This window comes from Solanum dulcamara, chromosome 8, assembly GCF_947179165.1.
Source record: "Solanum dulcamara chromosome 8, daSolDulc1.2, whole genome shotgun sequence".
NCBI classification, from domain to species: Eukaryota; Viridiplantae; Streptophyta; class Magnoliopsida; order Solanales; family Solanaceae; genus Solanum; species Solanum dulcamara.
In genome coordinates this window covers 60,390,365-60,415,064 of record NC_077244.1, presented here as the reverse complement: position 1 = coordinate 60,415,064, position 24,700 = coordinate 60,390,365, and the positions used below count along the sequence as shown (strand labels likewise).

The 24,700-nt window shown below is 30.8% G+C and overlaps 1 protein-coding gene across 1 annotated transcript; it reads right to left on the bottom strand.

Moving 5' to 3' along the window:
* Window positions 1-17,688: 17,688 nt before the first annotated feature.
* Window positions 17,689-23,940, bottom strand: LOC129900403 (calmodulin calcium-dependent NAD kinase). Its single transcript, XM_055975363.1, has 8 exons — window positions 23,419-23,940; window positions 23,046-23,269; window positions 22,893-22,951; window positions 21,016-21,246; window positions 18,894-19,023; window positions 18,479-18,801; window positions 18,230-18,374; window positions 17,689-18,073 (listed from the first exon to the last, which is right to left on the bottom strand). The coding sequence occupies exons 1-8, from the start codon at window positions 23,555-23,557 to the stop codon at window positions 17,828-17,830; spliced, it is 1,497 nt and encodes a 498-aa protein (XP_055831338.1). The 5' UTR covers window positions 23,558-23,940; the 3' UTR covers window positions 17,689-17,827.
* Window positions 23,941-24,700: the final 760 nt, after the last annotated feature.

The following is a 24,700-nucleotide window of genomic DNA, read 5'->3' as shown; positions in this document are numbered from 1 at the left end:
GACTCGATGACCTTTAATTTAATAGGTCGTGGGCTACCTAGATTATTGTCCTTCAAAAGATAGGGTCATTAGAAGTCAACCCCTTATGCGAACTCCTCCTCAAACTTAGCCACGATGAATCTTTTGAATTTAGCTTGGCTCTAAGGGTCCCTTATGACCCCACATCACCCCTAACACTCTTTAATTACTTAGAAACTCATCTTAACTCGTGAACATACTTCAAAATAATTGAGTTCGACCCTACACGTATGCGAGAAAGGTTCGAATCTTAGGGAAAGAATTTGAGGGGGTGTTACAGATGGTTATAATGTTGTGTTTTTCAAGAAATCTTGGCACATTATCAAACATGAGGTTAGTGAAGCTGTTATTGATTTCTTCAAGACAGGTAAAATCTACAGTCCTGTCAACTGTGCCATCATAACTTTTGTCCCTAAAAACTCTAATACTGCCAACATAAAAAAATATAGACCTATTGTTTGCTGCTCAGTGTTATATAAACTCATCTCAAAGCACCTGACATCTAGGTTGCAAAAGGTAATGACCACAGTGATTAGTGAAGCACAAACATGTTTCATTCCAAGAAGAAAAATAGGAGACAACATTATCCTTGCACATGAAATAGTAAAGGGATATACAAGGAAACATATTTGTCCTAGATATATGATTAAAATTAATCTTCAAAAAGCATATGATTCACTGGAGTGGATATATCTCGAACAAGTTATGAATGAACTTGGATTCCCAAGAAGATTTATCAATTGGGTAATGTAGTGTGTTAGGACAGTAAGCTACTCAATATTAATCAATGGTGAAACATGTCATCCTTTTGATGTTGCTAGAGGTTTAAGATAAGGTGATCCTATGTCACCTTTTCTTTTTGCAATTGCGATGGAATATTTAACTCGATTGTTGAACAGCCTTAAGAAAAAGAAAGAGTTCAAATTTCATCCAAGGTGTGGAAAGCTAGGAATAAGTCATATGTGTTGTGCAGATGATTTGCTCCTCTTTTCGAGAGGGGATTTAGCTTTAGTAACTATGTTACAACAATGCTTTACTACCTTCTCAAAGGCTTCTGGACTGCTTGCAAACTTAGGAAAGAGTTTTGCAAATTTTTGGGGAAGTCGCACAAGCTGAACAAGGGAGGATTATTGCACAACTGGGATTTTCCATTGGTGAATTCCCTTTCAAATATCTTGAAATACCTCTCTCTACACAAAAGATCTCATTCACTCAATGGCAACCTCTTATTAACAGAATCATTGCTAGAATATCATCATGGATTGCTAGAAAGCTATCATATGTTGGATGAGCACAACTTATTTAATCTGTAATTTTTGGTATTCAATCCTATTAGGCACAACTCTTTCTGATACCATCTAAAGTGCTAAAACTGATTAAGTCATACTATAAAAGTTACTTATGGTCTGTGAGCAATACCATCACAAAGAAAGCTTTGATAGAATGGGATACTTTATGTTCTTCTAAATGCATGGGTGGACTAAACATTACCAATGTAATCCTCTGGAACAGGGTTGCCATAGCAAAGAACTATTGGGATGTGGAACACAAACAAGACAAGCTCTGGATCAAATGGATACATACATATTACCTAAAAGGAGAACAAGGTAACATTACTCAAATCCCATAACAGGCATGCTGGATGTTTAGGAAAATACTTGAGGCAGAAGTCTACTTTCTCAAATTCCTATTATTAACCCAGCTAAGAGTATAATCAAGAAGATTTATATTTACATGTAACAAGACAAACCTAGAGTGCCATGGAAGTGTATAATATTCATGAATGCTGCTAGACCAAAGTCCAAATTCACAGCATAGGTACAACTACATGGAAGGCTACTGACAACTGATAGATTAAGCAAATGGAGAGTGGAAGTAGATAAACAATGCTACCTATGTAACCTGCATAAAGATACCAGGGAACGTCTATTTGTTCAATGTTCCTATGCGAGGAATTTATGGGACAAAGTGTTAATATGGATGAAGGATCAGAGTTATAATGCTAACACTTGGGACCAACATATGCAATGGACTATCAGCAAGGCAAAAGGCAAATCCAAAGAAGACCAGGTGTTTAAAATGATAGACGCAGAACTCACAAATGGAATACGAAATGAACAAAACCTGAGGATTTTTGAGAAGCGAAGCAGACCTTGAGAAGAGATAGGTATAGAGATTATATATGTTAGTTGTGCTAGAGCCCCTCATAAAATTCAAATGTTAGTTCATAGTTTTTTTTCTACGATTTTTGTTTCTTCTGATATGAGATAGCATTGCTGGGATGTAGCATGCTATGAAGATTAAGGCAAATTTTGGTGATTAATGAAATGCTAGTTACCAAAAAATAATGTGCTAGTATCATTCAACATTTGTATGAAACAATCCTTAATGATTGGTTGCACAAGTGTTATTACAACGCTGTATTAAATTTAAAAATAAAAGTTAATTATCTAAAATTAAAATTTATATTAGACAAATAAGGACCTTTACAAATGATCTTAAATTAAATATTTAATATATAAATTATTTTTTGAAAATATATTAATTAATAAACATACGTTCTTACTAACATTATAAAAAATAATTGATTTATATTTTTTTAAAATTAGTATATTTTAATTAATTAATCATAGAAACTAAAAATATAAAAAAAATTTGAACATCATGAAATGCATGTTTGACAAAAATATTAATATTATAAATATAATATCATAAAATTATTAAAATATTTGACAAAAAATGATCTATTAAGTCTAATTAAAAAATAAATGGCTTGCAATGTGAAATATCAAATCAATACTAATAAAATAAATGAAATTGAAAATATAACATAAGTTCTAAATTCAAAATAAAATTTTAAGCAAAATTCTACTCTTATGTCAAATATCAACATAACTTAAATAAATATGATTTAAAAGAAAAGAAAAACGTAAATTTGTAACTTTACTCAACAATGACTTCTATTTTAATTTAAAAATTTGAATACTAGAAAAATTATGCTAATGAAAATAATAAACATAGAATTTAAAAAAGTAATACGAAAAATTGCATGGAATCACATGAAGTAAAGGTCAAGAATGAGAAGGAAATGAAATTTAAATAATAAAATTATAATTTTAGAAAATATTAAAATAAGAAGAGTTTAAAAAATATTAATAAAAAATAAAAATAAAAATAAAAATAGAAATAAAAGGAAGAAATTAAAAAAAGTAATCAGCTTGTAATTACACTAATTCACAGCCTCTCCTTGGGAATTGTAGAGTGTAATTACCCTCTGCCAATTACACTCAATTACCTATTGACCAAGTAATTACATGATCAACCAAACATATCAGACAGTGTAATTACATTCAATTACACCAAATCCAATTACCAGGGTGACTTTCTAGTAGGTCCTAAGAACTGAAACAGTTTCAATGATACCATGTCAGTATAATGATACTACAACGGTATGTTGGTCGCGAATTTCATGCTTTGGATGTTTGAATTGTAAAGGGATATTTGTCTGTAATTATTTATTTTTATGGGCTTGGGCTTAGTTTTTTTATATAATTACACTTTAAAAATATTATTAAAAAGAATAATATTTTAGTCAAATAGCAAATTAATGATATCCTAAGTCAGTTTCTAAACTATCTAATTTTTATCCCATTTTTATGCACAATCTAATTTTTTTCTGTTTTTTTTATTCTCTCAAACTTTCTCTCTCCAATTTCAAACTAACTCAAAGCTGAAATATTTTTCTCTCCATTTCCTCTCTTTCTTCATTTTTTTCCGCTTCTCTCTCATCCTTTTCTTCTTCTTTTTTTTCCAGAAATTGAAAGAATATTCCAGAAGATTATTCAATAGTCTCATTGATTCAGGTATCCTATTTTTTATATTCCTCTTTTTTGATTTTTTTTTCATATTTTTACGATTTCGTTTTGTATATTGAGGTTATCTTTTGCAATCTTAATTTTTGTATGTGTAGATTATTAACAATTTCTCAATTTTGAGTTAGGAATTTAGCTTGGGAAATTTTTAAAGATTCCCCTTCAATGGCTGACTCAAAGAGGATTACAAGAGGTATTTCCAAAAGATAACATCACAATCCCATTGATTTCGGTAAGCAAATTTTAAGCATATATCTTATAACGACCTATTTTCGTCGTTAGAGGTAGGCTAATAGAGAAGGATTTCGGACCAAAAATCTTTGGGTAATAACTTCAGAAAATTTGAACCTAGGCCAGATTTGGACGAATTTTGAGTCAGGTGAATTATGGGGTGATCACGTGAATGATAGGAGGTCAACTATATAATTTGATTGGAGCATTTACGGCTTTGCGGAATCACATTCGGGTGAGTAAAACTCTTGAAATTGAATTTGGCGTGAAGGGTAAAATTTTAATGCATCTTTGGAAGGGGTGTATTGAGAAATGGGGGCTTGGAGCACAAACTCCAAGCTCATTGTTTCCGCATATCCTGCCAGAGCGGGATCTGTTCTGGCAGAGCGAGACAGTAGCGACTTAAATCGTGAAAAAGACCAGAAATGGTCTTTTCTACAACAATCAGATTTTAAAACCCCAAGAGGTGACCTAGGGAGATTTCCATTGATTTTCCACAGATTTCACGCTTAAGGTAAAGTTTTTACTCCCTAGATTCATACTTTGATTCCTAGAAACTAGAAGTATGGGTGATAATCATTGGGGGAAGGTTTGAACTAAAAATCTATGATGGAAAATAGTCCTAGAGTAAGGTTAGGATCATGGGTTTGGCCAAGGGAGAAAAATTGTATTATATTTCCTGATAGTTAGGCTACTTTATTGATCGTTGATATGTATTTAATATTTTCTAGACCAAGAACGAGAAGAACGAACTAGGAAAGGAAAGACTCTTGCATTGTAAGGTTGTGAAAGCTAGAATTTGAGGTAGGTGATGGTCTAGTTTCTGGTATGTGTTTCACATACTTGTTAAATTACTTCATGATATGCATATGTGTATATGAATAAGGAAACATGCTAGATTATGTGTGAAATGATCACTTGCTTGCCTGTTATTGTGATGAACTTGTTCTTGGTGGTATAAATATTGTAAACATTGAATGTTCTTGTGATTGTGATATCTTGGGATCGAATTTCACTTTTCGACACATAATTTGGATCGGGTGTTACGTTCGACACGTATTTGGATCGGGTGTCACATTCCGATACATACTTGGATCGGGTATCACATTTCGACACAAAATTGATTGTTTATAGGTCGCTTGAGAGGACTCTTGTGTGAAATTATAGCACGTGGAAGACATTGAGTTGTGATATTGAGATGTTGTTGACTTATTCTGTATATGTATATGCCTATTGTGTTGAATTTACTTGTCTATGATCCGCTTATTGGCTAACCGCATAATTCTACCAATACACCATTGTTTTTGTGTAATAATACTACTCTGCTCTGCCTTTTTATTGAGTACAAGGCATATTCCTTCGACTACGGAGAGACCTCGATTAGAAGATTAAGCATGTTCGAGTTCAAGGGTGAGCTATTTGTTTTAAGCTACCATGGACTCTTCCATGTTCTAGTCCCTTTTTCAGGACTAAGACTTTAGTCACTGTTTTATTATTATGTTTTCTTGTGGGAGTGTTTTTCTTTCCTTTTCAAACATTGTTAGAGTGCGATGCAGACGACTTTCAATTTTCTAGTGTGTTTTTGCACTTCTTGATATTTGATCTTTTTTTGTTGTATTTATGAGGATTCAGTCATTATTCTAGTTTATATCCTGATTCCACATATCTAAGCTTGTGTACATATTTCTATTGTATTGTTGGGCTGTTAGAATGGTTCTCCCACTAGAGAGTTAGAATGGATGTTAGTCACGGCAGGTTAGGGTCGTGACATATCTTTCACTATTTTATCAAATTTTTAGAGATTTGAGAAAGAATATAACATTTGAAGAAGAAATCGAAGAACTTGTTGAAGACCAAATTGTGGAAGAACATAGCATTTTTTCTTCACATAACATTTGTACTTTGTTAAGAATATTGTATTTTTTTTAGTTTGTATTCATATCAATTTTTGTTTATGATTTGTTTTTTCGTCACATAACATTTATATTTTACTCAAAATATTGTATTTCTTTTTTAATTTGTATTCATTACAATAGGTATGCCAAGTGGTTTAGGATTGTCTTCACAGTCTATTTGCACTTTTCAGATTATTGTATCTTTTATCAAGTTGTATTCTTCAAAGTATTTATGTTATTTTGTATTTGTGTTAATTATAATTTTCATGTTGTATCTTGCATATTACATTGGATTTTTTAGATGGAAGTTGTATTTATTTGTAGATTGTATTAATTACAATAGTCAATAAGTATGTCAATTTTGTTAGGATTTGTAAGCAGATCCATATCCTATTTTTTTCACAATCTATTTGTATGTTTTCAGAATATTGTATTATTTCTTAAATTGTATTATTTACCGTATGTATGCCATTTGATTTTGTATTTATATAAGCATGTTTGTATCCATGCATTTTGTCACAGGCTATTTGTATTTTTTAAAATTTAGTATCCTTTATAAAACTATATTCATTCAAGTTTATAGATAGTTTGTATTTGTATTCAATTCAATTTTACATGTTGTATCTTGCATGCTACATTGATCTTTTTTATGAAACTTGTAGTTATTTTAAAATCAATGGTTTCTTTCATTAAACTTATCCGTTCTTCCTCATAGGTTAATTCAACAGACTTTTGACACAATACATTTTAAAGTAAAGGTCAAAGCTCAAATTTGAAATACTATGATAGTTCTTTTATGAAAGAAATAGGTCCAGTGTTCAAAACGATCTAACGAGTTGTTATAGATCGATGGCAATCTTTATTATTCTAGCAACAATATTTGATTAACTTAATTAAATTCGAGGAAGAAGGATGATTATCAATGGGAAATTCAATCCGATACAAATTTTCAGTCAATTATTGTGAGAATCTTCTATTTTGAGACTCCTAATCTTTGTAAGATACATATTGAGAAATTTAAGCATTTTTACCTATTTTAAAAGATTCTCTTCCCTGATTTTCTCTAGTTGGTTAATTCTTATTTGTATTTTGTTAATTGAAACTTTTTTAAAAAAAATATACATAAATGGGTCTAATAGTAAACTAAATATAATTATTTTTAATAAATATTGAAAGTATAGATAAGAGGTCTTATTAAATGCTAAAATATTGTTGTTTTGAAAAAATTTCCTTCAAGTAACTTGGGATTGGGCTGACTGCAATATCCTTGAAGCTTAAGTTTAAAGGGATAATTATCATTTTGAGTTCCTTTTATAAAAAATTTACTGCTTTTGAACATAATTTTTATTTATTACCTAGATATACCATATTTAAAAAATATTTATCATTTATAGCAATTGTACTATGCATTAAAGTGAATTATATATGTATTATACTTATTTTGGTAAAACAAAATTGTATTATGTATTAAAAATAAATTATACATGTAATATAAATGCATTACACTATGTATAAAAGTAATTTTGCATGTAATATAGATGTACTGTTCATATTATTTATTGGGTTAATTATATTAAATATGGATTGGATTGAATATTTTATCCATTTTTACTTGATTCATTTTAGATCAATTCATATTCAACTCGGCCCGCCCATTTGCCGCCATATCTCAAAGTAATAGATGCAAGACACATGAAGTAGAGAAATATTGATGGCTTGGAACATTTCGAATAAAGTTGACACAAGCTCATTTGAACATCATTATATTAAAAATTAGATAATTTAAGGCCCGTAGAACGGGCCCAATATCATTTCACATATCTTTTTTAAAAAAAGTACATAAAATAGATCTAGATTGAAAGTAATTATCCGAAATTGTCCCATTCTAAAGTAATTTCAAAGAATACCCCCTTTGCTCCAAATACATACCCGATATACCCCTTTAGTCTAGGCTCAATTCGAGTTTATGATATCATTACAATATATTTATATATATATATATATATATATATATACACACACTATGATGGTATCATTTCGTATTTGTGCAATTTTTCCTAAATGTTTGATTTCTTAATGCATGCAATATATTGTTATGATATCATTGTGTATTTTAAAAATGTTTCATTAAGTATTTTCAATATAATGATAATATACAAATATATTATGATAGTATCAATCATGTAATATCGAATGACTTAGGAAAATTTTTGTGATACCATCACTATGATGGTATCATTCAACATTTGTGATGGTATCATGTCAGTATATGATATATACTTGAAGGACTGGTTATTGGTGAATGATACTATACTATTATATATGAATGAATGAATAAAGAAAACGTTAGTGCTACCACAACAATATATTCACATACTTAGATGGTATCATAAATGATTTGAGCAGTGTTACTGATTATATGGAATAATCCTTAATGATATCATACTAGTATATGATGATATCATGGAGATGCAGCTGAAAGATTGAAGTAGACATCAATGATATTATGATAGTATACAAATATACTGTGGTGGTATAATTACGGACAGAAGCAAACTTCAATGATACCATGTCAGTATATTGATACTGCGATGGTATCATGGAGGTCTCTTGCTTTGAGGGTAAGGAACGGAAGCCGCGAGTCACATGTTTTGGGTGGTATGAATTGTAAAGGGTATTTTTCTATAATTATTTTATTTTTATGGGGTATGAGCTTAGTTTTTCCTATCTTTTTTAGTGAACAACTTCGATATATTACTTCATTATTTGTTTCAAATGTTTATTCGACATCAATGCATCTTTTACAACCCAACTTGGAAAACTAAATTTCCATAAATTCTATGTTGTAATAAAATAGAGAATTATTTTAGATTATGAGTTAGTACATTTCATGTTCGAGAAGTATATAAAATATTGATATCTTTGAAAAAATTCATCGATCTACATATATTTTCGCAAGTGGAATCTATTTTCCACAATGTTGTTATCTTCTTTTTGTAATATTTGCACCACAAACTTTGCATTGGATAATACACAAATCCTTAATCAACTAATATGTAAAGATCATTTCAAAGCCTTTTGATAGTGTTCTTGAAGTCGATTTTGATGATTTGACAAACTTAGGGAATAGGTAGAGAACCTGGTCCCTTTGAGGACTTCTTTTTGACAATGACAACAGACAAATAGTACATAATAGATTCTGCGAAGTCTGCAGGTCTGTATGTACGCAGTCAAGTCCTAGTGCAGAAGGCTAGTTATTTAACCAATACAAATCGTCCAGCACATGGTATATCGATGATATATATACTCTTTACAATATTTTTCCACTTGCCTTTTTGAATCTAAAAAGGAATATTCATATAAGCTCATGCTCTCAAGTATTGAAAATTTGCTCTTGAAGAAGATCAAGTATCTGATAGAGTTATCAGTGTTTTTGTTCTTGTTTTTAAAGTTGTAATTTCTTGTTCTTAATCTTATAAGATCTACTTCCTAATCTGTAAAGCAAGTTAGATCAGCTCTCATTTGTTATCTCTTATGTTCATCTTGTCGAAGTAATTAGAGCTAGTTATGGAGACCATCTAAACTCTAAATCATCTAGGAGTTTAGTGATTAAGGAAGCAATAGAGTTTTTATTTCAAGTCTATAACAGAGTTGTTACAATGAGTGGAGAGAAATTATGAGTACAATTTCTAGGTTACAATAACTTATAATCTGAATCTTGGCTCAGTTGTTCTAGCGAAGATTTGAACTGAAATCCTATGCTCTCTTGAGCAAAGAGTTTCCATGTAAAAATCTTGTGTCTATTTTATCTTTACGTTCTTCAAATTTTTGCACTAATTTCTGATAATGGACCCGGTTTCTACTGTTCTGGTGGAATCATACATTCTAACAATTTGTATCAGGGCAGATTTTCTCTATCTGGTTAACAAAAATAGAAGGTCCCGAGAAGATTAATACTATGCCATAGACCTCCAGTGTTCAAGGGACACTACATCCTATTGTGGAAGACAAGAATGGAAGTTTTATTCAAGCTAAAGACTATGAAATATGGACAAGAATTTTTGATGGTCCTAAATATCCAATGAAGAGAGACAGTGAAGGAAATGATGTAAAAAAGGAAAATATAGAGTATGAAGCAGATGAATTTAGATCACTTGAAAAGAATTCAAAATCCAAGCACATACTTATCTGTGGTCTTAGACCAGATAAGTATGATCAAAAATCCAATTGTACCTTCGCAAAGCAAATCTGGGATGTTCTCATAGAAACATATGACGTGGATGATGACAAAAGTGATTTTGGTTCAATAGTTGCTCTTATGGTTCAATCGGATGCTAAGGAAGAAGCTAAAGAAGAGGTAACACTTCTTGATCTTAAATAGAACCTATATACTTATTCAGTAAAAAAATTGAAAAATCTTACTATCATGTTGATAGATTCGATCATTGAGCTATCAAATAATTAAAAAAGACTCATTAATTGTTCAGATACCTCTCAAGATGAGAATTTGTCTCTAGTTCTACAAATATTAGATCTAGAAGAACAGATAATGGTTTTGATGGCAGAAAATAACTGAAGTAAAGTTGACTATGATTCTTGATAGAAATGTACAGCTTGAAAAGGATTTAGCCTTGACAAAAGAAGAACTTTTTAAATCACTAAAATGGACTGGTCACCCAAAGTTTTTTGAAAATGCTATTGATTAGAATAACAATGGTAGAAGAAGTCCAAAAAATTCCAAAATCAGTTTCTCTCATAATACTAACGAAAAGTGTAATACAGAATCTGAAAACTGGTTGTGTCTTCACTGTGATCGTAATGGTCATTTGAAGAAGAATTTTCTAGCTTTGAAAAGGTCTCTAGACAAGGTTTCTTATTATGATGAATAGGAAGTGATGTACAGAGAGGAACCTGGTTCTAATTCTGAACTTTATCGTAAGATGAGAAAAAAAACTTTGCCTTATTGGGCAAAAAAATCTTGGTGCACCTTTGTCTAATTATTGGGAACTCAGATTGAAATGGATTCCTAAATCTAATGAATGATCTGTACTTCAGGAAAATGGGGGAAGTAACAAGCAATGCTGGTTCATGGAAAATGGCTGCTCAAAACACATGACTGGCAAGATCAAAAACTTCCTCTCACTTAAGGTACTCCAAAGTAGAGGTGTCTCTTTTGGAAATGGCAAGAAATGTTACATTCTAGGAGTGGAAAGAATTGGTAAATCTCTAAAACACTCTATTAAGAATGTTTACTACGTGAACGGCCTAAAATATAGTCTTCTAAGTGTTTCTCAAATATTTGACAAAGGAAATGAAGTTAGGTTTCTATCAGAGTTGTGTATTGTTTCAAATCTAACATCAGGAGAAGTGATTCTTACTGCTCGTATATGCAAAAACATGTATGTTGCTGATCTGAATACTACTCAAGAGAGTGATATTACATGCTTAAGTATTCAAAGTGAGAGTGCTAATTTGTGGCACAAAAGATTAGGACATGTAAGCTTGTTTCTACTAAACAAACTGGTATCCAAGGACCTGGTCTGTGGGCTGCCCAGAGTTGAGTTTTCAGAGAACAAAGTGTGTGATGCCTGTGTCAAAGAAAAGCAAATCAAATCCTTCTTAAAATCCAAAAAACAAGTGAGTACCACAAGACTACTAGAATTAATTCATATGGACCTGTATGGTCCTGTGAAAATTCAAAGTAGAGGTGGAAAGAAATATATTCTGGTGATGTTGGATGATTATTCTCGATACACATGCACAATGTTCCTGAGGTCTAAGGACGAAACTTATGATATATTATTGATATTTTTCAAGATGATTCAGACAAAGCTAAACTGCAAGATTGCTGGAATTAGGTCTGGTCATGGGATAGAGTTTGAAAATGCAAGAGTTGATAACATTTGTGCTGAAAATGGGATACATCACAACTTCTCAGCTCCCACATCAAAATGATGTAGTTGAAAAGAAGAACAGAACCTTGGTTGACATTGCTAGAATCATGCTCATTGACTCAAATCTTCCTAAAAATTTCTGGGCAAAAGTTGTTAACACAGCCTACTATGTGACTAACAAATGTTTAATAAGATTAATTTTGAACAAAACTCCCTATGAACTTCTCAATAATAAGAATCCCAACTTGAGCTATTTAAGAGCATTTGGTTGCAAATATTTTGTATTGAACAATGAAAAAGATGATCTCAAAAAGTTTGATCCTAGAAGTGATGAAGAAGTTTTTGTAGGATACTCCTCCTCAAGCAAGCTTATGGATCTATAACAAAAGAACCCTGCGCATTGAAGAAAGTGTGCATGTGATTTTTGATGAAAATAGTGAAATTAAAGATCTTGCAAGTAGAGATGATGATGATGAATTGGAAGAACTATTACAAATTCAAAGAGACACCTTCAATGAAGTTACCTCTAGTAATATGAACCATGTCACCAATGTGGCTGAATCTAGACAAGGTGAATAAGTAATTGAAGATGTGAAACCTGAAGAGGGACCTAATCTCTTTGATAACTCTTCAGTGAATGATACTGTTCAAATCGAAAATGGGGATATGGAAATTGAGAATGAAGAAGTTGAGCAACTTACTCAACCTTCAACATCACGAATAGGGTGGAAACACAAGAAGTCTCATCCTCTTGATAATATGATTTCTCCATTGGATTCTGGAATACAAATCAAATCCAAAACAATAAATTTAGTGGCATTCTCAGCATTTATTTTAAATATTAAGCCAAAAAAATGTCAAAGAAGCTTTGAAGGATGTTGATTGGGTAAATTCTATGCAAGAAGAATTACATCAGTTCGAAATAAGCAAGGTATGACATCTAGTTTCTAAACGTTCTAATAGAATAATAATTGGGGCATTGTGGGTATTTAGAAACAAATTTGATGAAAATGGAGTCATTACAAGAAACAAGTCAAGGTTGGTAGTGCAGGGATATAATTAAGAAGAAGGGATAGATTATGATGAGAAATTTGCTCCTGTGGCTAGGATGGAAATTGTCAAAATTCTTATTGCTTCTGCTGCCTTTATGGAGTTTAAACTATTTCAAATTGATGTAAAAAGTGTCTTCTTAAATGGCTTTCTAAAAGAAGAAGTCTTTGTGAAACAACCTCCTGAATTTGAGGATGTGATCATCCAAATCATGTTCGCAAACTGGATAAGGCTTTGTATGGATTGAAATAGGCTCCTAGAGCATGGTATGAGAGACTATCAACTTTTCTTCTTCGAAATGGATTCAAAAGAAGAAGGATTGATAACACATTATTCTTAAAGTCTAGAGGAAAGGAATTGCTCATTGTTCAAGTATATGTTGATGACATTATCTTTGGGGCCACATCAGAATCTCTCTGTGAAGAATTTGCAAATATTATAGGAAGTGAGTTTGAAATGAGTATGATGGGAGAGTTAAGCTTCTTCCTAGGATCGCAAATCAAGCAAAAACCAACTGGAAAGTCTATCTGTCAAGAAAAGTACATCAAGAAAATACTAAAAAAGTTTCATATGATAGATAAAAAGCCTATTGACACTCTCATGGGAACCAATCTAAAATTGAATGATGCTGGAACTGATCCTGCAGTTAATGAGACTATGTATAGAGGGATAATTGGGTCTCTACTATATCTAACTGCTAGCAGGCCTGATATTGTGTTCAGTATTGGTATGTGTGCAAGGTTTCAAGCTTGTCCAAAGAAGTCATATCTGAAAGCTACCAAGAGAATTCTAAGATATCTGAAGAAGACTGAGGACCTGGTCCTGTTTTACCCATCTGGAGACTCTTTTGATCTGATGGGATATGCAGATGTAGATTATGCAGGGTTTCAGATTGATCGAAAGAGCACATCGGGAATGGCTCATTTCCTGGATTCATGCCTTATCTCTTGGGGAACTAAAAAACATAATTTTATTGCTCTTTCAATAGTTGAGGTGGAATATGTCTCAACAGCATCATGTTGTGCACAACTACTTTGGATAAAGCAACAACTGGAAGATTTTGAGATTGTCACTCATACAATTCCTCTCTTGTGTGATAATACCAGTGCTCTAAATATGGCAAAAATTCAGTACAACATAAAAGAACAAAACACATAGATGTCAGGCATCATTTTCTAAGAGATTATATTGAAAAGGGGCATATCTCCATGAAATTTTGCAAAACTGAGGATCAAATTGCTGACACTTTTACAAAGGCTCTGAACAAGGATTAGTTTGAGAAGAACAAACTGGAGTTAGGATTATTAAAGTTGAACTGATCTGCGTTATATCTGAGGCTTGCAACTCTTCTTGACTATGATCAGGATGCAGGTATCTTTAATCTTTGCATTTTTTTATTTGTGAAAAATCAATTAGGTACCTGTACAGGTATACACTCATAAGAATTACTTTTGAATAAAGGGAGAACTGAAAGGAAAGAAAATTTGTCTATAACACTATAAAGAGGGATATGGTCCTGTTTAGTTAGTGCTCTTTACATTGCTCTATTAACTTATAATGTTGTGAATGGTACTGATCAACCATTTGTCCTTAAAACTTGTGTTCAAAAGGTTAACTCTCAATTACTGTGATTGTGTCAAAGGAATCTGACTCTTAGGATCAATGAAATTTCTTCTCCCTTCCTTCAAATCTTTTTCCCTCTTCTTGGTCCATCAACACATTGATCATACCCTTTAATATCTCTTCCTGATATGAAGATGTCTGAATTGTTGTTCGAGAAGGAGCAATTGAAGCACTCTTAAGTGCTAAAGATGCTGAGATTGCAAGGCTTAAGGTACAACTAGCCACTGCACAATGTGAGGGACCGGGTTCTTCTGAATTGGAAGCACTTAAAGAAGAAAATGCTAGTCTGGCAGCACAAGTCATCAGTCTCAAAGACAAACTACTTCTACATTATGAAAATCATGCCAATCAAATATCTCCTCTCCTCAAATCCCTCACCCAAAACCCCCCATCTACCTAGTGTCATGTTCCCTTTTTTGAACTAATCACAATGGTTCGCTTTGAATAGTATCTCTTAGTTGTGATGAATGAATATTTTTTTCTTCTCCTGATTCATTGCTTCTTGGCTTATGATTGTGTTTCCCTCAGTGGCTCTGACTTTCCTATAATATTGCATGCTTAGATTTTAGTTTACTGTTCTCCTTTTTAATGATGTCAAAATGAAAAATATTGTAAAGCTGATGATATATGAGCTTATAGTGAAAGGGGGAACATTGAAAACGGGAACAGGGGGAATGTTTCTTTTGTGGCTTGTTGGCTAGAAAAATTTTGCTGCTCTGATTCTGCTCTTAGGATGTAAAGGGGGAATGTTGTAAAGGAGTTTGCCATAGTCAAAAAATGGGAAATTGATAATGCTCTTGAAGTCGGTTTTGATGATTTGACAAACTCGGGGAACAAGTAGAGGACCTGGTCCCTTTGATGACTTCTTGCTAATAACGACAGCAAACAAATAGGACATAATAGATCCTGCCAAGTCTGCAGGTCTGTATGTACGCTATCGAGTTTCAGTGCAAAAGGCCAGTTGTCTAAACAATACAAATCATCCAGCACATGATATATCGATGATATATATACTCTTTACAACATTTTTTTACTTGGCTTTTTGAATCTAAAAAGAAATATTCATATAAGCTCATACTCTCAAGTATTGAAAATTTAATCTTGAAGAAGATCAAGTATCTGATAGAGTTATCAGTGTTTTTGTTCTTATTTTTAAAGTTGTAATTTCTTGTTCTTAATCTTGTAAGGTCTACTTCCTAATTTGAAACGGAAGTTAGATCAGCTCTCATTTGTTATCTCTTTTTTTCATATTGTCGAAGTAACTAGAGCTAGTTATGGAGACTATTTGAACTCTAAATCATCTAAGAGTTTAGTGATTTAGGAAGCAATAGAGTTATTGTTTCAAGTCTGTAACAGAGTTGTTACAAGGAGTGGAGAGGGATTGTGAGTACAATTCCTAGGTTACAATAACTTGTAATCTGAATCTTGGCTCAGTTGTTCTAGTGATGATTTGAGGTGAAATTTTGTAAGACAGGTCGTGGTTTTTCTCCCTTAAGCAAGGAGTTTTCACGGAAAAATCTTGTGTCTATTTTATCTTTCTGTTCTTTAAGTTTCTGCACTGATTTCTGATAAGGGACTCGGTCCCTACTATTCTGGTGGAAACAAACATTCTAACACCTTTCAAATTTCTATTACTTCAATTCATGTATAGTTTGTTTATGGTTTGCTTTGTCGATGAATTTCGTGATACATTTTATTATTGTCTTCGATAAATAGAAATACTTCTATTTATTTTGATTTTAATATTGAAAATATTTATTATAAAATTGGTTTCTAATTCTACAACAATAAAAATAATCATGAAAGCAGCTTTATTTTTATAAATAAAATAACAATTATTTTAATGTTAAATTTTAATTTACATTAATAAATTTTTTGATACTAAACTCTAAATATCATATCGTAAAAGAAAAGGAAAAATTACCTAAAAACACATCTTATATTATCATTATCTCCAAAATCCCCTATCATTAAAAAAAAATCAACAATTCCCTATCGGATACATCACTCTCATTCGCTGATACATCTTTATCCCCCTCTCGGATACATCTCTCCTCTCTCTAATACATTACTCCCATAGATATCTGTATATCCTATCCCTTCTCTGATACATCGTTGTCCCTCCTCTCTCGGATACATCTCTCTCCTATGTATCTGGATGTTCTATACCCTATGTAATACATTTTTATCCTCTCTCGGATACATCCTTCCTTTATGTATCCGGATGTATGTTGATGCATCCGAAAATCTACTGATGTATCCGAAATTCATAAATTGTAAGAAATTTTTATAATTTGGATAAAAGTAGGAAAATAATAGAATTAGCTCTTAACACCATGAGATTTATATAAATTATACAAAAGAAAACTCTAAATCTTACCCCACAAAATAACCAATATACTTGTTTTTCTTCTTTTTTTTTCAATTGTTTTTTCCTTTATTTATTTTTTAGTTTTTTTCTTCCTTTTAATTTCTCAACATAGTTATACTCCTTTTCTTTTGTTGTTCTTTTTATTTTTATTTTTAACTCCTCATTCTTATATAGTTTGTATTTTAGTATTCCTTAGAATTTGACTATTAAACTTTTTCTCTTTAAATTTTCTCTGTTAAATAGTTTGTCATATTAAGAAAATATCCTACATAGAAATGAAAAATTAATAATTTTAAATCATTAGATGAATATATTATCAAAATTAACAATTTCTTGATAGTCAAACATTGTTTTCTCTTTTAGACACTAAATTTGACATTTTTTAATATTAAATAAAAAAATACTGATACATCATTTTTATATTTTAAAAATCAAAATACTAACTTTAGCAGTGGTCATATTATACAACATAATACTAAAAACATGTTTATGCAGTAATCCTTAAAAGTATTTTTAGAAACGAAAAAGTAACTATTCAAACACATTTTATTTTAAATTAGTTCAAAACGTTTTTTTTTTCTAAAAACATGTCCAAACAATTTAACACAATTATAAAAATATCCTTATGGACCCATAACAAAAGTAATGTCATGTATGGATTCTTCTAGATTTTCTTTTTGACCATTAATACTCTTAATTATATAATTATCAGTTGCCCTTAAATGAAGTTAAAATTACTAAAATGCCATTGATCGTTTTGGCTCTTCAATATAGAAGAAATATATTAAATGCAATACAATCGTTTAACTTTTGAGCTAGAATTAAATAAGAAGTTGTTGGTCAATTCATATTTTTGGGGATTGAAGCAAACATCTATTTTCCCCTGTTTTCAATTTTTAGAATTGCAGTTTTGAGCTCTTGTTGGAGAGTAGACCTTGTAGGTATTAAAACCATGTCTTTCCAAACTGAACCAGGAGACTGCAGAGACAATACATCATCTCCCTCGTATAGCTCGTAAATGGATTCTGCTTCTTCCTTCAATTTTTTTACCATTTCCAAACATTTGATATCCTCTGGTTCAACCAACAATTTGTTATCTCCATCTTTCCATGCTATTAACTGCATTTTCCACAAAAAATCAAAATAGTGTTTTGATGAAAATTTGAGTATTAAAGATTGATAATAATATACAAGTGTTGGTACATATACAGTGTAATATCTCAAAATGGGGTCTGTGAAAAATAGAGTGTAATACAATTGAGATAAGAATGTTACCGATGGTTTTGAGCCTAAAGTATTGGTGCAGTATAGCCTAGCGTTATCAACAAGATCACAGTATTTGGGAAATGCATTTGCAAATCTCTTGTGAGATTTCAATTGGGACTTTACTCTAACTGCCCTCCCTGTTGCTATAGCTCGCCTGCATACAACAACACCCACGTCTCATTTAATTTATCTTAGCCCAACTAACATTATGTTATCTAATTCTTAATATAACATTTATGTTTAACAAATTATTCGTACCTGATGCCTCTAACAACAGCTAGGTAAGGATCACATACAACTCCTACCAATTCTATTCTGTAAGGTTTAATGATCTTATTAGCAGCCTCTTCTCCTTGTTCTTGTTCAATTTGTTCCCAATAATTTTCAGTAACTGTGCCATCCTCTGCAACCTTGTAACCTTCCCCCATTCGATATCGATGTTTGTGTACATTTCTTGCCATGGCTATGGTCTGCTCAACAAATGGCTCCCATGATAACGTTCCATCCATTATAACGTCGCGCCCCTCGTTAAGAGCCGTGACTAGGAGAGACGATGCTGCATCTGTTGAATTTTGATGTACCTGTAATATATTTTGAACAGTTTTATTTCGTAACATGATCTTTTATTACCTGTAATATACTATTAATCATGCGTTTAAATATTAATTGTTACCAGTTCAGCAGTTTGAAGCATGTCATTATGGTGACCTCTTGAGCTAAGGGCTCTGTAAATTACATCTGTCTCCTTGAAAGCATCTGCCTCTACTACCACTGCTTTTGCAGCTGCTTCGGACCAAAATGACCTGCCAAATTTGTCAAAATTTTGCTTTAACTATATATATATTTGAATTATTTTACATGAGAATTATAAATTAAAAAAGAAAAGAAGGTCATTATAATAATTTAGTTTGATAAAGTTATTGTATTTTGATCTCTCAAGAATACTTCCTATTTTGTTGTAGCTACTTGACAATATTTGATATCTTCTGCCTTATCCACCGTAGCTTAGTGAATAAAGAGGTAATCTAGCCAAGTTATGATATAGTTACATATTTTTCTTTTAACAATTTATGTTTTGATTTAGCTTCAACAATAAAATAAATATTTTTAATAGGCGCATATTTGAATTTAGACTGATTGGAAGTTAAGGAATTGACATAAAGAAGGTTTGGTTAACTTCATACTCGTACATGTCCATATTTTTTCTTGAGTAAAAACTTCATACTCGTACATGTCCATATTTTTTCTTGAGTAAAAACTTCATACTCGTACATGTCCATATTTTTTCTTGAGTAAAAACTTCATACTCGTACATGTCCATATTAAAACAATTAAAATTAAGGGAAAATAACAATTATATCTCAAATAGAGAAAATATTTACCTTCAGATATCTCATTATTTTCATAATTTTTTTTATTTTAAAATGACATAAATTTATTTTAAAATTCGTCCGCTAATGTCAGCATCACCCTACATGATACCTAACGAGTATCAATATACCAACGGAATATCACAGAGGATAAAGCTCAGTCTTATATGATATCGATATGATATCAATATACCAACGGAGTATCACATAGATTATATTTTCTACTAATTTAGAGTTTAATAAATAGATTGTGATTTTAATAATTTTCTCTTAATTGTTTTATTTTTATTTCTTAAAAAAAAATTCAATCCTATATGATACCGATAGGTTATCAATATATCGACTGACAGTGGCAAAACCAGGATTTTTAATAACGGGGTTCAAAATCTGAAAAAATAGACACACGAATTAGCCGAAGGGGGTTCAACATCTACTATTTATACATAAAAAAATATTTTAACCATGTATAAATAGTATAATTTTTCACCGAAGGGGGTTCAGATGAACCCCTGGACACCATGTGGGTCCGCCGCTGCCGACTAAGTATCACAAAGAATTAAGTTCAATCCTATTGATATCAATAAATATACCGATATAGTATCACAAGAGATTATTTTATAGTAGTGACGCTGACGTCAACATGACATCATGCGCGAAATTAAAAAAACAGAAAGTAGAATAAGAGGATAAATATTTTGGGATATGAGTTTATTAAAAATAAATAATTTAGATTGGATCCAATTTAAATAAATAATTTTACAATTAAATTTATTTTATGTAATTTTCCTAATAATTAATTAAGGAACACGTTTTTTTAATGTTATAAAGAGAAAAGGAAAGGAATCTTGCATGCAGCATGATCTCAAACTTTAGGAAAATAAGGAAACTTTTCAAATCGGTCTTAAATTAAAGACCACACCTTATTTGTAAAATTTTACTAGATACTATATTATTATTGTTAGTTGGTCTTAAATTAAAAATATATTAAATATTTTTTTAAGTTTATAACCTAAAATATATTATATAAAAAGTTAAAACTAATAAATTGGTAAAAGAATTATTCTTTTTTAAATTAATAAAAAATAAAAATAGACTAAACAACTTAAAGCAAAGAGAGTATCTTTTCCCATTTCACTCCTTCATCTTTCTTAATAAAACAAGGATAAGCTAATCTATATAGTGTAAAAAATAAATATTTTTTATATTATCAGTACAAAGAATTCTTAGTGTGATTGCTGAGGTGGTTGACATGGAATATCTCACTTTATTAATTAAAATTCAACTTTCCAATTTCTCTTTTCCCCTACCTCATTTATTTTGATTTTTTAAAAAGAAGAAGGAAAAAAAAGGGGTGGTTGATACACAATACATATGGATATAGATGAAATTAGAGAAGTTGGTGAGCTATAATTAATGATTACGTACTGTTTGAGGATGTCTTTAAGGACAGTACTTTTGCCAGCTCCCATTCCACCACCCATAAGGAGGACCACTGGACTTCTTTGACTGTGAGCCACTGGCACCATCACATCCGTACATTTGGACTCACCATTACCGTTGGATGATACCGTTCCAATAGCTTTCATCTCCTCTACTAAGGTAGAAAATACCCTTGTCACTTTCAAATCTTTTGTTATCTTCTCAAATCTCTGCTTCCTGAAATTAAAAACAATATGTTGAAAATTATAACGTTCTTTTATAATATTATTATTTATTTTAATTTTTTTTAATTGTTATAATGAAATATTATTATAGATTATTTCAAAGTTCACTTTCACGGAGGTTGACTATGATAACTTTTTCTCGAAAATAGCTTTTTTATCTTTAAGAAATCTGTGTATATTTTATCTTCTTTAATTTACTGAATATATTATAGTTATATAAATAAAGAAAAACAATAAGTTCACTTTCATAAAGGGAACCATGGTAGCTGTCTATACCCACATTGTGCAAATAAAGAAACAAATAATACTATTTGCCTAGTTGTACTTCCTACATGCCTGAAAATAGCAAACAATTACGAAATTTTACTGTTTGGTACACTTATAATTATCTACTAAATCCATTTTTGTTTATTTTCAAGTTACATATGGAACATTTCAAATGTGCTAATTGGGTTCAATCGATTTTTTTTCGTACTCTACTTTCAAATTTTGGATTCTTCGTCACCACTAAACCCATGCTAATCTCCAACTAGACAGTATGGGTGAGCCACTTTTTAGTGTTACAATTTTAACTTCTATAATGAGTTAATGATACTTCAAAAGTATGCTGAAATTACGTTTGTAAATGTAAAAAATTTCAAAATGATGACTATTATTATTATTTTTTTGTTACAACGATTAAAACGTGACTATTGGTGAGTTTTTTTCTTATCTCCAGCCTCACCCCTCATCCCCCAAAACTGACCACACAAAACAAAATAGAAATTTGATTTTTACAATATTTTTGGTCGATACAACTAGATAAGGTGAAACAGAATTTTTGGTCCAGAATTTCAGACTACCACCATGTGAAGAGTAATAACAAAGGCCTTTGTAAAAATTGACGGAAAATATTAATTTTGATGCCGATCAACAATAATATATGCAGTTAGTTCCACGAATAAAATACGGTGTATTCAATATTAAACTGATGCAATTTGATCAATATCAACATATTTAATGTCTCTGATATTAAACTAATGCAATTTGTTCAATCATTGAAATTCCGTTATATTCCCGGTTCATCAAGCCCCACCACACCTTCTTATCTCCAACCAGTACAATCACTACTAAAAAAACTATAGTACTAACATTTTCACGCTAAAAAAATGTTCGGTGTTGTTTCAATAAATATTTTAATTGAATAAATAAATAAAAATGCATAGTAATGTTTTTATATAAAAGAAAATGACAAAGTTTCTTATTATTTTAATAAAAATCTGTTTTTCACCTTATATTTTCCGAGTTAGTTAGCCCAATAAAAATTAAAAAAAAATCATTAACACTGTATATCAAATTTCCTATTGATTTGTGATAAAAAAAAAATTGTTTCTAGTAGTGAATGTGGTGAAAATATTTTATTTTTTTTAAAAAAAGAATATACATATTTAATTTTCAATATAATAATATGGTTCAATTATTTTAAAGTTAATGATAATAAATGACTTTTCTTTTTTAATATTTTATCATCTAATATTCAAAATTTTCGGACCAATTTATTCAATGCACTTTTAATTAAGAGCGGGTAAATCTCAATCCCCATCCCACGTACACAAGCAGAGAGAAAATAATTTTAAAGACAGAGAAATAATGAATCACCTTGTAGCTGCCAGCACGATATCCTTGAGTCTTTTCTGCTCAGAATCAACGCTTAACACCTTCAACAAAAACATCATACTAACTTTTTTAAGTTTGTTGTTAATAATAAAAAAAATCTTTTTTGGTTTTCTTGATTTCAAAGATAGTACATACCTGGGTAATCAACATAGAAGCCTTACTCCAATGAAAAGCAAAATAAGCAAGAATGCACCTCTCTAATTCATTTTCCAATTTGACATACAAAGATTCAGCATCTTGTTCATTAGCAAAGTATTCAAATATGCTATTATCACATCCTTTGGATCTCTTCAAGTATTCTTGTACTAGCTCACATAACCCAACACATTCACTTTCATCTTTAAACCCCAGTTGCCTTGCTACAAAACAACACACAAATATTAATTAATCTATGCCATTATCTTTACTAGCTAAACTTCCCCTGCTTATTTTGAAAAGTATAGTCGTTTATGTTTGGATAATCAATTTGAAAAACACGTTGACCAATATATAATAGAACAACACTCACCAACGTAATGGGAAAACCTTTCGAGTCTACCAGAAGCACGGCCAGATTCAGTACTTGTGTCGAAAATAGGAGAAAGTTGATCTATTATTATCATATGATGATCAACTTTGGGAGATTTAGATTTGCGAAGATGATGCATGGTGAAAACAGAGATTATTCCCACGATACTTGCACACAATAGATGCACTTTTCCATCTACAGGAAAAATAAATAAAAGAAGTATATATATATATATATAGGACAGAATTTTAATTTGCAAGTATACAATTCAACAAAGAGGCAATAAGTGTGACGATATTTTGACAAATCAAAAGAATTGAATTGAAGAGGTCAAATTCAAAATTGGGAGAGGAAGGGACTTAGTGGGTTGCATTTCAGCAGCATTTTCCCTTGTGACTGTAGAGGAAAGTGCCTTTCAACTAAGAGATGAATTTTCTTTCTTCTGGACTATTTGGGACCCTATAATGATGATCATCAGTTAATGGGGGAAAATAAATATTGTATAGATAAAAAGGAGTCAACTCATCCTTTTGGATGATATAATTCAAAAAAAAAAAAAAAAAAGTGATCATTGGATGCTGTAGTATTTATTTATTTTTCCTGAATAGGGGGGTGGGGACCGGGGGTCGTAGACCCGAAGAAAACGTGAATTTCATGTTCCAACTATTGGTAGTATTAGGTATTTGAATATGTGATTTTATCTTATATTTGAAATTATAAGATAAAATTAAAGTTTGATCATGTGATTTTATTTTATAATTTAAAATTACGAGATGAGATTTTAAATTATTCAAAAATTTGATTTGAGAATTTTATATCACAATTTAATATTTTTTAAATATAAAAATTGACCCATAAATTTATATCCATCATTTTATATCTACACAATTTTTTGCGAGAATATCAAAGTAGTGATAAAATATGAACATAAAAATATAGTTACTAATGATATATACCATGTTCAATTTTATCCGATCAATAAATATTATATATTTTTTAGAATGGCTTTGTAAGAGTTATAGTACTTTTGTTATGAATTTTTGCTTATTTGCTAAGATATATTGTATTAAAAATTGAGATAATTTTGATAATTTTCACAATTTGTAAGGATTTTATGTTTATGAGCAAAGATATAACTTTTAAAATTCAAATTGCATGTTCAAACAAAATTTCAACTTTATCTTATATAATTTTATAGTATCATAATTTTCATGAAAAAATTACCTAAATACATAATTTTTTTACCATATTCTCTAAAATTCCCTAACACAACAACAACATA